At 50.0% G+C, this 14,160-nt stretch overlaps 1 protein-coding gene across 6 annotated transcripts in view; it reads left to right on the top strand.

Annotated features, from left to right (window-relative positions):
- DGCR2 (DiGeorge syndrome critical region gene 2) overlaps positions 1-14,160 on the top strand; it is an 89,414-nt gene that overhangs the window by 59,116 nt on the left and 16,138 nt on the right. For all 6 annotated transcript variants that reach the window (XR_003852044.1, XR_003852045.1, XM_029572031.1 and 3 more), the window contains 3 exons: positions 1,304-1,380; positions 1,953-2,129; positions 3,928-4,131. Coding sequence is in view for 4 of the 6 variants with exons in the window: in XM_029572031.1 (XP_029427891.1) it covers positions 1,304-1,380; positions 1,953-2,129; positions 3,928-4,131 (458 nt within the window). In the remaining 2 variants the exon portion in view is untranslated. The remainder of the gene's footprint in view (positions 1-1,303; positions 1,381-1,952; positions 2,130-3,927; positions 4,132-14,160) is intronic.

Below are 14,160 nucleotides of genomic sequence, written 5' to 3' on the forward strand. Positions count from 1 at the left end.
GCTCCACAGCTCCAGGGCCTGCACTGGTTATCCGTTAAGCATGGCATTAAGTTCATATGCTAAACGACATTGTGTTAAGTTATCTTGTTTTATGAAAGAAGTATGTACGTGTTGTTCCTTGCAATCTGCACATAGACACTTTGTAAGTGTTACTTCTTTTAAGGATGCTCAGTTATAGGACCAATACTGTGGTGGTCTCTGCTTAATAATCTTCAGCAACTTACTTATTTATTTTAAAAGTTTTTAAATACCACGAACTACAAAGTTTGTTCTTGAAGATTATAAGGTATTAAGAAAATTGCTTAAGTTACTTTATTTTCAAGAGGCTTTTGGTAGATGTTAGGAGAGCCCTGCCATGAATGACTAGTGAAGGTTATTTTGATTGCATTACTGTTTTATGTTTTTTTGTTTGTTTGTTTGTTTGTTTTTAATTGTATTGTGTGGTGTTTATTGTAATCCATTTAGAATGATCTATTTTGCTTATTTATTTTGAAAATAAATGCTGCAGAGGATGATCTATTTTGCTTATTTATTTTGAAAATAAATAAGTAAAGCAAATTGAAACAGATCCTTTGAGTAGTTAGAGAGGGAGTTGAGTGGTTCTGTAGTGCATATGATGTAAATGGGGCTATCGGTTAACATAGGAGGTGACCCTTGTGCAGCCATAGGTAAGCAGAGGAAGATCGGAACTGGGGCCGTGGCATTATAAGGTTTTTATTCCTGTGTTGAACTCTACTTGTTTTGGTTTGTAATAGGATACAGAGGGATGTACTGGAAGTAAGCATGTCCTGTAATATCCCTGCTGTAAAGTTACAGGGATGTGACTGAATATCTACCACTGAACAGAGGCACTGCTAATTGTGGTGCCTTAGTTTTCCAGAAGTGCTGGACACTGTGGTCTGCAGCAGCAGTGAGAGCTGGAGAGGAGAATCTCTGTAATCGCTAATACCTTGGATATTTAAACTGTCACAGGATTCATTGCCACATGTACTTGCCTGATTTAAACACAATCATTTTTTTAAATTCGTTTTTGAGTCATTTGCTACAAAACAATAAACAGCATAAGAAAACAGCCATAGAAAACATATTGGCACAAGTGTAAGCGTAATGACCCATCATTTTTAACATTGTAGAATAAAGATGATCAGAAAAAAAAGTGATTGTCTGTGTTTATTAACACAGGTTAACAAGCCTTTCACCTCTGGGGCTGCATATAGCCATGGTCATTGATTAAAATGAAGCTGAGGGGAAAAGCTGACAACTTTATGGATTGTGTGTGTTTTTTTTTGTTTCCCACCTCCAGGTTCTGGGTTGGTTATCAGTTTGTCATCACAGGCAGGAACCACTCTGTAGAAGGACACTGGGAGGTGGCTTACAAAGGTAGTCTGGCTTCTGTCATTGCAGGTTGAAAACTGAGCGGAAGCCCATAATTCTTACATTTGCTGCATGTCATCCATAGCTCTGTGACTTTTTTTTATGTCAGTAGCTCTTTGGTGACTGCCATTCTAGGGTGCTTGGTATCCATCTGGTGTCTGAGAATGAAGGCACAGACACTGTCTGGAGGTGGTGGATTGTTACATGGATTGAATTGTCCCCTTGTAAAATAACAAAGTATAGCTTGTGCAGCTCTCTATATTGTTCCTTTTATTATTTATTTATTAGATTTGGTATACTGCATGTAAAAAAACAAATTGAGCAAGCAGTCAGTATTGGGTATGTATCTGACAGTTGGTAAAACTTTTTTTCTGTCATGTATAACTTTTGTTTAATATTAAAAAAAAAAAAAAAAGAAAATTAAACTGCCCTTCGCATTAGAAACCTTGTCAGGCTTTCCATTCACGTGCATGTCCCATGTAAGCATTAATAGCCCCTGCCTGCTGTGACTATGCAAGAGAGAAAAGCACCCCGGTCCCCTCTCGTTCCTCTTACCCTGTTCTCACACTTTCTTCCAGGCTCCTCGGAGGTGTTCCTGCCCCCAGTGCCCATCTTTGGCACCACACTGTCTGAGAATGAGAATGTTCTCTGTGCCCAGCTTCAGTGTTTTCACTTCCCCACCCTCCGGCACCATGGCTTCCACAGCTGGTATGCAGAGAACTGCTACGAGAAGTCTGCATTCCTCTGCAAAAGAAGTAAGTTGTACTTTCAGTCCCCCCCTTCAATACCTGCATCGTGCAAGGTCACCCAAGCAGCAAGCACAAAGGACAGTTAATAGCACATGTTCGGTGTGGTGAGGAAGTCCGAGTTCCTGTCACACAGAGTGTACGATGCAAGCTGGCTTTCTTGTAATCCATGAATGGTATCGTGCACTGAAATCGGTGTCTTCTACTGTGGACAGCACCATTATGCAATGGCTGTAATACCCCCTTTTCTGAAACCCCCCCCCCCCCCCACACACACACACACCCCTACAAACCTGAAAATGAATTACATACTAAATGATGTGTATGTTCATTTTTAACATGGTACCTTGGTGGAGAAACCGCAGTCCTCATTTCAGCTGATTGTTGCTCTGCCAGATCCTTTTTTCTCAGTTCATTCTTTTTCCTCTGACTTTTATAAGAGTCTGTCCATGGACATTTACAGACCAATGCAATATTGGGCGCTCAGGTCAGGGTGCTGCTAAACGTTTGGTTGGATGCACGTTTTGGACGCGCTAGACTTATGCCCGATGCAATACAGGGATCAGCGTGACCAAACCAGCACATAGCTAACAGTGCCATTACCGCCCAATTAAAAAAAAAAAAAAAAAAAATTCCTGCGCAGCCAGTGCTCTCATTGTAATGCGGCATATTTAACACCAGCCTGGCATGCCACGGTCAAGGGCTCAACCAAAATATACAAATCCTGCTTTCTATGGTTCCTCCTATTTGTTTTGTCGTGATACAAAGTAGGAGGAGCCACAGAAAGCAGCACTGCGCAAAAAATAAAATATTGGAGAAAAAATTTCTGGACGCCCAATATACACGCACAGTATACACAGTCCAGGCCGTGCATATTGTGCCAGCAGCTGGAGAAAACGATCACTCATTGAGCATCTGTTTTCCTAACCCGCACTGACAGCCATGTCTCCTGGGTGACCGATGCAGACTGATGGCTATGGACGCACAATTTCCCCAGCACCTCCTTTATTACGCAGCACCCGGGAGAGGTGGGGGGCATGCGTTAGGAAAGCGGGTGCTGAATCATGAGCACCCATTTTTCATGTCCTGATATTGCATCGGACCCTTCGCTTATCAATCCCCTTCTCTAATGAGGTGCAGGAGCCTCACAGGGGCTTGGGATGGGAAGCTCTTGAATCATAAAACATACTCTGGAGCACTCTGATGGCCAGCGGAGGAAGAATGACAGAGAAAGATCTGGGCTTTGCATAAAAACTTCAAATATGCTCAAATAACGTCATTTAATGTCATCTTTCAGTACTTTTTTTAACTGGAAAAGTGAGAAATGAAGATGATTGTTCCAGGTGATGATTAAAAGCTAAGGCTGGGGTGAGTTTAGAGAGCTATAAGGTGTTGGGTTATACTCCGTGGTGGACAATTCCCAAGAGCTTGACTATTGGCACCTGGCACGGATTCGGCCCAGGAGAGCAACTGCTACTGCAGTGGGCCCAGGAGGAGCCTGAACCAAGGCTGGAAGGGGAGAGAAAAAAAATAGACAAAACAACAAAAAAGCCAAGAACATTCTAAAAGATCCGGCAAAATGGAAAAAGAAATTCACAATATAGATAAAGCCAGAATCAAAGTCCAAAAATATGGCTAAAATCATAAGAAATATTTTTGCCCGGGTACCTATCTTCAAAATAGTTTGTCCACCCCCAGGTTTATTTCATTGTACCCAGCTGTCCAACACGTGTGTGTAAGAGAGGTGCAACAGCCACAAGATGGGCTCTTAGTGCAGGTCTCCCAGTAATTTGTATTTCCTTTCCAGGTCAGACTTGTGTTGACATCAAAGACAACATCGTGGATGAAGGCTACTACTTTACACCCAAGGGGGATGACCCCTGCTTGAGCTGCACGTGTCACAATGGTGAGCCAGAGATGTGTGTGGCAGCACTGTGTGAGCGGCCGCAGGGCTGTGAGCAGTATCGCAAGGACCCCAAGGAGTGCTGCAAGTTTACCTGCTCAGATCCAGGTAAGGGCACATTGCGCACAGTGCTGCTTATTCACATTATTGCACCGCTTTTGTAGTACTGGCCACTTGCTCTGCACTGCGCAATTAGTCCAGCCAAGTGTGATGTCCGGATTCAGCCTGCCTTTGAGAAAGACTTGTGACTGTGTGCTGATTGCAGGTAACTGGTGTGAGCTTACCTGTCAGCTCAGAGTGAGTGATGATTATTGGCTAAGGGCTTGGCTAGCACCGTATGGGTTACAGTATTTTCAGACTCTACACTGTTGTGAGATTCAACTTGGAGACATTTCAACTTCTCCGGCTCAGTTGCTGTATTTGAAATATGCTGAATAACCTCAAATAGAGAGAGTTCTCTCTCAGCATGGGCAAATATATTCCAGTTGTATTGGGGCAGCCATCTGCACTTGCATAAATAGATCCACCCGATTCTGAGTACTTAGCTCTCAGTAAGCATGCCGTACTGTAAATTCCTGCCTGCCTGCCTCTTCCCTTGGCACTACAGGTTTCTGTATTAGAAGTCTTTGTTTCTTTTCCACAGAAATGTTGTACTGTTTGTTTTAATTTCCTCTTTTGAACAGAATTGGTGGAAGCATTTGCAGCACATACAGTAACTTACTCTATAATCATCTTTATTAACAGTTGTCTTCCCTATAAAGACAATGGGAAATACATATTCAACTCTCCCTGTTCCTGGGAGCTTGCTTAATATTTGTAAGCATATAAATTAGTTGGCCTTTTGGTAATTTTTAATTCTAAATATTTAAGTGCATCTCTGGCCCACCTTAATGGAAAATTGTTCGCTTCTGATTTTCCCTAGATTTAGCTTCAGTCCTGCAAAATGTTCATATTTATTAATTGCCTCCAGAATCACTGGAAGAAATTCCCATGCATTGGATAGAACTAGAAGAATATAATCAGCCAAAAGAAGTGTTTTAAGGGGAACTCTTACTACCAAGATGCCTATAATCCTCATTTCATGATCAGAGGGGCTAAAGCAAGACTAAAGAAGAGTGTTGATGGTGGGCATTCCTGTCTGGTGCCCAGTTAGCAATCATCTGAGCCTTAGGGTTTGAGTAGAGTATTTTGGTATAACTAACTATACCCCCCATGAAGGCAAGGCATTCTGAAGACTGCCTCTGCATCAACACCAATAAGCAGGGATTCTAAGAGCTTGCCAGTTTCATATGTCTTCAAATGTGCTGGATTTCCTATGATAAGCAAAGCCTGCTTGACCAGGAGACTTCAGATTTAGCAGTATATATTTGAGTCCATTTGCCAACACTTTGGCATCAAATTTAACAATGAAATGAGCCTGTAAGATCTTGGATCAGTTAGATAACACTGGTGATTGTTTATCTACTCAGAGCTCTTAAGACCTAATGCCTAATCATTTAAAACTCAGGTGCCAGGAGACTTAAGACCAGGCATATGATTTATTGGTGAAGAAATCTGCACCTTCCCTGTACGTACCCCGATCAGTCCAGACAGTGGGTTATGTCCCCCTTCCAGCAGATGGAGTCAGAGAAAAACTCGAAGGGCGCCCCCTTATAAGCAGGTGCACCCTCTGCGTTCCTTCAGTATTCTTCTGACTCCAGCAGATGAGTGTTTGAACCTGCGGTTCTATGATTTATTGGTGAAGAAATCTGCACCTTAATGGAAGCCTTAGCTTCCAGCTAGCAGAACATTGCTTTGACATTACCAAACTGGACATAAACTGATCTGTTTCAGGTTCTGTTTCTATTGCGTTTCAGTCCCTATAAATTTGTCTAAAGCTTCGGCAGCCTTTGTAAGAGATTGCCCTGTTTTGTCGTTTAATAGATGGAATAAATCTGGAACCTTTCTGCACACTAACCAAATTTGCCAGCATTTTATTAAGCTTCATGTTTAATTGGACATTCTTTGATGGAATAAATTGGTTGGATAAACCTTTCTCTTCATCCTTAGCTCTTAAATGTACTATTTGCGCACACTGTATTTTTAGTAACTTTTATTTATTCTTTTTCTATACCAACGTTCATGACCTGTCATATCACATCGGTTTACATCGAACAGGGGGTAAAAACTTGGTCAGTAAAGGAGTATTAACATTTTTGCAACCATTTAGAGTATAACAATTATGAACAAAACCTAGGGTGGGGAAAAGTAGCGGGTAACAGGGGAGATGGCGAGGAAGGGCTACTAGGGACCGAGGGATAAAAGTAGTATAAAATATAACAATATAAAGATATAGCAATATAAAACAATATAAAAATGATGTAACCACTATAGCAATAAAACGATATAACTTATATCTTCTGAGTCTTAAGTATCCAGGGCTGAGGAATCACGAGGGGGGGGGGGGTAAGAGGGGGCCTTGCGGTGAGGAGGGTGAGGGCGGGGTATCCTGGACGGGGAGAGTGTGGAGGGGGAAAGGGTAGCACGAGGGTTGACAGGAGGGTAGACAAGGGGTAATGTGGGGGGGGGGGGGGGGGGGGAGAGGGGTGCGGGAAGGTGGGACGGCCAGGAATTGAGGTTGAATTCCATTGTGAAGGACCAGCTGTGGAGAAAGCACGTTTGCTTATGGAAGCGTGGTGAGTGGACTTGGTGGGTGGAGTGTGAAGGATATCTTTGTACGCTGCTCTGATCGATCTGGTGGAAGTGTGTAGACGAAGCGGGATATCTAGTACCAGGGAGGACTGGTTATAGATGGACTTGTGTATAATGGTGAGGGCTTTGTGAAGGATTCTGAAATTAATGGGAAGCCAGTGCAGATTCCGTAGGATAGGAGTGATGTGATCTCCTCGGTTAGAGTTGGTTAGTATCCTTGCAGTGGCGTTCTGGAGCATCTGTAATGGTCTCGTGGTGGTAGCGGGGAGGCCTAGTAGGAGGGAGTTGCAGTAATCAATTTTTTAAAATAAGGTAGCTTGGAGAACCGTGCGGAAGTCGTGTAGGTGGAGGAGAGGTCTAAGCCTTTTCAGAACTTGTAATTTATAAAAGCATTCTTTAGTTGTGTTATTGCTGAATTTTTTAAAATTTAAAACGGTTGTCCAATATAACGCCCAGATCTCTCACTTGGGCCGTAGAGATTGTAGGGGAGGTTGATGAGCGGGGGGTGGTTGTCATCCAGCGAGATAAGAAGGATCTCGGTTTTGGCCGTGTTGAGGACTAGATTGAGGCTGGAGAGGAGACGGTTGATTGAATGTAGGCAGCTGTTCCAGAAAGTGAGGGTTTTGGAGATGGATTCTGTGATTGGGATGAGGATTTGTACGTCATCTGCGTAGATGAAATGGGTTAACTTTAAATTATCGAGGAGTTGGCAGAGGAGTAGGAGATAAATGTTGAAGAGAGTAGGGGAGAGGGAAGATCCTTGAGGGACTCAAGCATAGAGCTGATGGGGTGAGATTCTTTGTTGCCTATTCTAACCTTGTAGTTTCTGTTACTTAGGAAGGACTTGAACCAACTAAGGGCGGTTCCTGAAATGCCAGTGTCCGAGAGGCGGTTGATGAGGATTACGTAGTTCACGGTATCAAACGCAGCGGAGATGTCGAGCAAAGCCAGTAGAAATGGTTGTCCTTTGTCTAATCCCATAAGGATGCTGTCCGTGAGAGAGATTAGGAGGGATTCGGTGTTTAGTGCTTTGCGGAAACCAAACTGAGAAACCGTTTTACTAGAACAGTTATTTTCTGAGATAGACCCAAACGTTTACAAGAAAATCAGTAAGATGCAATTCTGTGATAAGCGCACAACATCCATAAATATTTGCAAAGTAGCTTAAAGCGTACACATGTCTTTATTTTCTCCATAGTTCTTTTCTCTCTGTTGGGAATATTTCATTCTTTGCTGACTCCTCAAGCCAGTCTCTCTCATGTCTGGGAGTCGGCACTTTCACACATTCGGCTTGCACCAGAGCCACTTGGCCAGCTGCTTTTCTTCATACAGTCTTGCCACCCTTCCAGGGTATTGTACTGGTTCTTCCATTTATCATGTTTAGCCAAAGCCCCTAAGTTCCTGCCTAAGGCAATGTCAGATTTCCACCTTAATCCGTCTGTAGTCCTAACATTCCTTCCCAGGCCACATGTTCACAAAGGTGAACTAAGCTTTGCACATTGTGGATTGTGAAAGGGCCTTGGCTGCCGCCTCTCTGGAGTGGACTGAAGTCCTTAAAGTCCACCCAGCTTTTTTCTTTTGACACCAGCACACCTGGGATTTCTTTCTAATTTAGAAAGCAGATTCCCCAGGCAAGTCTGTCGCTGGATTGGCATGTCAAGGCTCATCAGTGGCCACCATGGAAGAAATTTGTAAGGCTGCAATGTGGAGTTCAGTGTCCTCCCTTTCACATCCCATGATGGGCTAAACACGCCCAATGCAACAGTAGGTTTGCTCTGTCTGTCCTGTGGAGGCTGTCTGAGGTTTAGAATCCAACTCCATTGCACCTAGAGCCTGTTGATTCCAGGCTTCCTTTAAAAGAAAAAAAAAAAAAAAGACAAAATGGCTTGTTGCCACAAAAACCATTGCTCATTTTCTCAAGGTTTTTCCCTTTTTTTTTTTTTCGTTGAAGGCAGCCAGTAACTATGGTTCACTGTACGTACCAGGATCAGTCCAGAGAAGTGGGTTGTGTATCCCTACCAGCAGATGGAGTCAGAGAACCAAAACTTTGACACAGCCGTACATACTAGAGCGCCACCTGCAGTCCCTCAGTATTTCTCTGACTCCAGCAGATGGTAGAGATACACTCCTGCAGTCCTTAGTTGAGTTTTTTTCAGTTAGTAGATAGAATTTTTTTTTTCTTTTTTGTTGCGGTAGCTTCCTGAGGTGTTAGGCACCTTCGTGGGCCATCCCTCAGAAGAAGCTGGGCGTCTGGGGATTGGATATCCCTAGCGAGGTCTCGCGCGCCACGGTTCGGTGCGTGACGGCCACGGGCTCCTGGTCAGTCATCACTGAGGCTGCGGTAGCTGCTCCCTCAACCCCTGCAAGAGCTTCCTCTATTTTCGAGCAGTCAAGTTTATTTAAAAAAAAAAAAAAAGCGTTGTACTTGCTGCGAGCCTGTGAGTCTGTCGACGGCCTTCGGTACTGAGGTAAGGCGTCGGTGCAGGGAGGGTCGGGCCCTCTAAGGCCGCGTGGGACTGCTGCCAGGTAATTTGGTCCTCAGCTCCCGGAGCGCCGGGTTGCTTAGAGGGCTGGGGGAATTTCCAAGGCGGTAGGGCCGTTATTTTTTCTGTTCACCGCAGCAGGCCTTGGGCTTTGGCCGGGGTCAGGCCGCTTGTCAGTGCGCTCTCAGCGGCATGGCGGCGAGCAGTTTTCTTCCGAGCACTTTTTTTCTTCTCGGGCTGCCTGGTACATCTTCCCGCATCGCGACTGCGCTTGTGTGGTGTCTGCATCGGGCCTTCTGCTTCCCTTTCGCCGTGCGTGGGGGCGCATTCTCCCGCATGGGGCTCCAAATCACCGGCCTGCAGCTCGTGTGGTGCATGTGGCCAGGCACTGGATGCTGCATCTTTATGCCCAAGTTCCCTGTACGTACCTGGATCAGTCCAGACCGTGGGTTATGTCCCCAATCCAGCAGATGGAGTCAGCCCAAAGCTTCGAGGGGGCGTCACCATAAGTACTACTACCCCCTCTGCAGGAGTTCAGTATCTTCTGACTCCAGCAGATGCGAGTAGTGGAATCTGGGCTTGCTCCCGATTTCCTAGAAACTTTTTTGTTTCCCCTTGTTTAGGGCTTTCTTCTCTGTGTTGTTAGCTTTGGTCTTGGATCAAGTTGTACTTTAGTTTCAAAAAGAAAAAAAAAAAAAAAAGGGTTAATTGGTTAATTGGGGAGGCGTGGCTTCTCTGTTGTGCTGGCTCTCTGCCTTCCTTTTTCTTCGCTCTCAGCGCTGGTCTGTGTCTCTCCCGGGGTAAGTCGCTTTCCTGTTATTTTCTTGGCTGTACTTTTTCTTTTCAGCTAGGTTATCGCGACTGCCGGTGAGACCGGCCTCCTTCGCTTGCTCCCGCGGCCATTTTGCCGGCTCCTCGTGGGCAGCAGGGAGCAGGGAGAGCTATTTCGGCGGGCTGTGAGGCCAGGAAGGCCCCCCCGCGGCGCCGCTTGGGTTTCTTGTCTCGGCGGGTAGTGCGGGCCGTCCGGGCCCCCCCGCAGCGGCGCGCCGTCTCGCTGCCCCCCCCCCCCCGCCCCCCCCGAGGCTGCCGGGTGGTTTTTCACCGTCGGGGCTGTCTTTCAGCGCGCCTGCCATGCCGCGGCCGTCGCGTTGCTCGGCCTGCGGCGAGCCAGGATCGCGCATTTCTAGGGAGGGCATCTGTGCTAGGTGCCTCCCAGGGGGGGAAGGCACGTCCGGGCTCCGCACTTATTTTTCAGCGTTCGCAGCCTTGCCCGGGCGGCGTGGGCCGGCCCCTCCCCCATTCCTGGCGGGAACGGCGGCCATTTTGCACGCGCTGCGCCCCGAAGGGGATCAGACGGTGCTGGAGGATGGGGAGGCCTCGGAGGGACCTCCCCCGATCTTATTACCGGAGGCAGCTACGGAGGTGGACTCACAGGGACAGGGTCCCCCGGGGCCCCCACCCGCAGAGGTCACCCCGAGTAGGCCGGGGTTTTCTCCAGAGTTTATTCGGCTGATGCATACAGCGTACTTGCAGGAATTGGCGGCTCCCGCGGGGCCTCCACCACCCAAGCTACCGCGGCCTGCGGCCCTCTCTCCGGTCCCTCCCCCGCCGGTGGGCGTAGGGGCCCCGCAGCTCCCCGCCCACGTCCAGCTCCCCGTGGGTTCGGGGGGGACTGGGTCGGACCCGGTTTCCCCAGGATTGGACCCTGCCGCTACGGGACAAGGGGATTCTACGTCAGAGGGAGAGGATCCACGCACGCTGCGCCTTTTCCAGCGGGATGAGCTGGATGACTTAATCCCGCAGATCATTCAGGGGTTGGACCTCGATCCCCCGCCGGACCCGCCAGCTCCCGTCGCGCCGGCTGTAGTCACGTCTTCGAAGAAGGGAGATCCGGTACTGGCAGCACTTCGTCCGCGGACGCGGGCATTTCCCATTCACGAGTCGTTTCTGCAACTCCTCACCAGGGAATGGGATTCCCCGGAGGCTGCTCTAAAGGGCAGCCGCGCCATGGAGAGGCTGTACCCGCTGCCGGAAGATTTTCTGGATCTCATCAAGGTACCCAGGGTGGACTCCGCGGTGACGGCGGTCACGAAGAGGACCACCATTCCGGTGACGGGTGGAGCGGCGTTAAGGGACACGCAGGATCGCAAGTTGGAAGTCTTCCTCAAGCGGGTCTTCGAGGTCTCCGCAGTGGGGCTGCGGGCGGCGATGTGCAGCTCGCTTGCCCAGCGGGCTAGTCTTCTCTGGGTGCAGCTACTGCTCACTTCTCAGGTGCTGCCACCCGAGGAGGCCGCTCAAGCGGATAGGCTGGAAGCCGCGGTGGCTTACGGGGCTGACGCCTCCTATGATCTCTTCAGGGTCCTCGCCCGCTCCATGGCCTCTGTGGGGCGGCGCGTCGGCTCCTATGGCTACGCAACTGGGCGGCGGACACGTCCTCCAAGTCGAGCCTGGGTTCCCTGCCATTCAGGGGTAAGTTCCTATTTGGGGAGGATCTGGACCAGATCATCAAGTCGCTGGGGGAAAACGCGGTCCATCGCCTGCCGGAAGACAGATATCGCTCCACCAGGGCTTTCTCGTCCTCCCGGACCAGAGCCAGGGCGCAAAGACGCTACAGGAGTTACAGACCGGCGACAGCCCGACCCCCTCCCTCCAGGTCTCAGCCCTGGTCGCGCTCCTTTCGCGGGTGCCGCCCCGCGCGTCCCGCTTCCTCGGCGGGACAACCGTCTCCCAAGTCCTCGCAATGATGTTCAGCTCGCCCACTCCGCCGTCCCCAAGATTGGGGGGCGGCTAGCGTTCTTCTACGAGGAGTGGGCGCGGATCACCTCGGATCAGTGGGTCTTGGACACCATAGGACGCGGCTACGAGTTGGAGTTTGTCCGCGCTCCCAAGGGACGGTTCATTTTCTCCCCTTGCGGCTCGGCCACCAAGCGAAGGGCGGTCCAGCTGACACTGGACAGACTGTGGGAGATAGGCGCCATTGTGTCCGTGCCCTCCGGAGAGGTGGGCTTGGGTCACTATTCCATCTACTTCGTCGTACCGAAGAAAGACGGTTCCTTCCGCCCCATACTGGACTTGAAGGAAGTCAACAAATCTCTCCGAGTGACCAGGTTCCGCATGGAAACGCTGCGTTCAGTGATTGCGGCGGTGCATCGAGGGGAGTTCCTGGCCTCCTTGGACCTGACGGAGGCCTATCTGCACATACCCATCCGGCGGGAGCATCATCGACTTCTACGTTTCAAGATCCTGGACCAGCATTTCCAGTTTGTGGCGCTTCCGTTCGGATTGGCAACGGCCCCGCGCACCTTCACCAAGATAATGGTTGTCGTGGCGGCTGCCCTTCGGAAGGAGGGTATTCTAGTCCACCCCTATCTGGACGATTGGCTCATCAGAGCGAAGTCCTTTCGGCATGGACAGGCTGCTGTGGCCAGGGTGATAGAGTTTCTGCAGTCCCTGGGATGGGTGGTCAACTTCTCCAAGAGCTCCCTCGTGCCCTCGCAGCGCTTGGACTTCTTGGGGGCGACCTTCGACACCCGTCTGGGAGCGGTCTTCCTACGCCAGGACAAGGCGCAAGCCCTGCGGGAGCACATACAGCGGTTTTCTGCATTACCAGCTCCCACCTCCTGGGACTATCTGCAGCTCCTGGGAGTCATGGGTTCCACCATCGACATGGTCCCTTGGGCTTTTGCGCGCCTCCGACCTCTGCAACGAGCGCTCCTCTCCCGTTGGAAACCTCTTTCGCAGGACTACCAGGTGATCCTTCCACTGCCCCAGGTTGCCAGGAGCAGTCTGGCCTGGTGGATGGTCCCGGAGCACCTGGCTCGCGGCGTCTCCCTCGATCTGCCAAATTGGGTAGTGGTAACCACCGACGCCAGTCTCACAGGCTGGGGAGCAGTCTGCGACCGCAGCGCCACACAAGGGACGTGGTCCGCGGAAGAGGCGAAGTGGTCCATCAATCGTCTGGAGACCAGAGCGGTCAGGCTGGCGCTCCTCCACTTCCTTCCACTCCTTCGGAATAGGGAAGTCAGAATCTTATCGGACAACGCGACGACGGTGGCCTACATCAATCGACAGGGCGGCACTCGAAGCCCACAGGTCGCGATCGAGGCCGCAATGCTGATGCAGTGGGCGGAAAGGCACCTGGCCCGTCTGGCGGCCTCACACATCGCGGGCGTGGACAACGTCCAGGCGGATTTCCTCAGCCGTCAGCTGCTGGACCCCGGAGAGTGGTCCCTCTCCGACGAGGCCATGCAGTTGCTCGTACGGAGGTGGGGACCCCCCCACCTGGATCTCATGGCGACTGCACAAAATGCCAAGGCCCCCCGTTTCTTCAGCCGCCGGAGAGAGCGGGGGGCGGAGGGCGTCGATGCGCTCGCGCTCCCGTGGCCGGCCGATCTGCTCCTCTACGCGTTCCCCCCATGGCCGCTGGTGGGAAGACTACTCCGCCGGATAGAGGCTCATCAGGGGACTGTAATCTTCGTCGCGCCAGAGTGACCAAGACGTCCTTGGTTCGCGGACCTCCTCCTCCTGGTAATCGACGGTCCCATCCGGCTGGGCCATCTTCCCCGCCTCCTCCACCAGGGACCGGTATTTTTCGACCAGGCAGAACTCTTCTGTCTTGCGGCCTGGCTTTTGAGAGGCGCCGCCTCCGGCGACGGGGCTATCCAGAGGCGGTAGTGTCAATGCTGCTGCGTTCTCGGAAGGCTTCCACGTCAGTGGCCTATGTGCGGGTCTGGAAGGTGTTCGAGCAGTGGTGTACCGGCCTGAACACAAGACCCACGGAGGCGTCGGTTCCCCAGATCCTCCAGTTCCTACAAGCGGGAGTGGACAAGGGGCTCGCTTACAACTCCCTCCGGGTTCAAGTGGCCGCCCTTGGCTCCCTTCTGCGTGACGGAGGCTCTCTGTTACAACATCCAGACATCGTCCGTTTTCTCAAGGGGGTCAAACATTTGCGACCTCCATTGCA

Source organism: Rhinatrema bivittatum, chromosome 11 (genome assembly GCF_901001135.1).
Source record: "Rhinatrema bivittatum chromosome 11, aRhiBiv1.1, whole genome shotgun sequence".
Classification (NCBI taxonomy): domain Eukaryota; kingdom Metazoa; phylum Chordata; class Amphibia; order Gymnophiona; family Rhinatrematidae; genus Rhinatrema; species Rhinatrema bivittatum.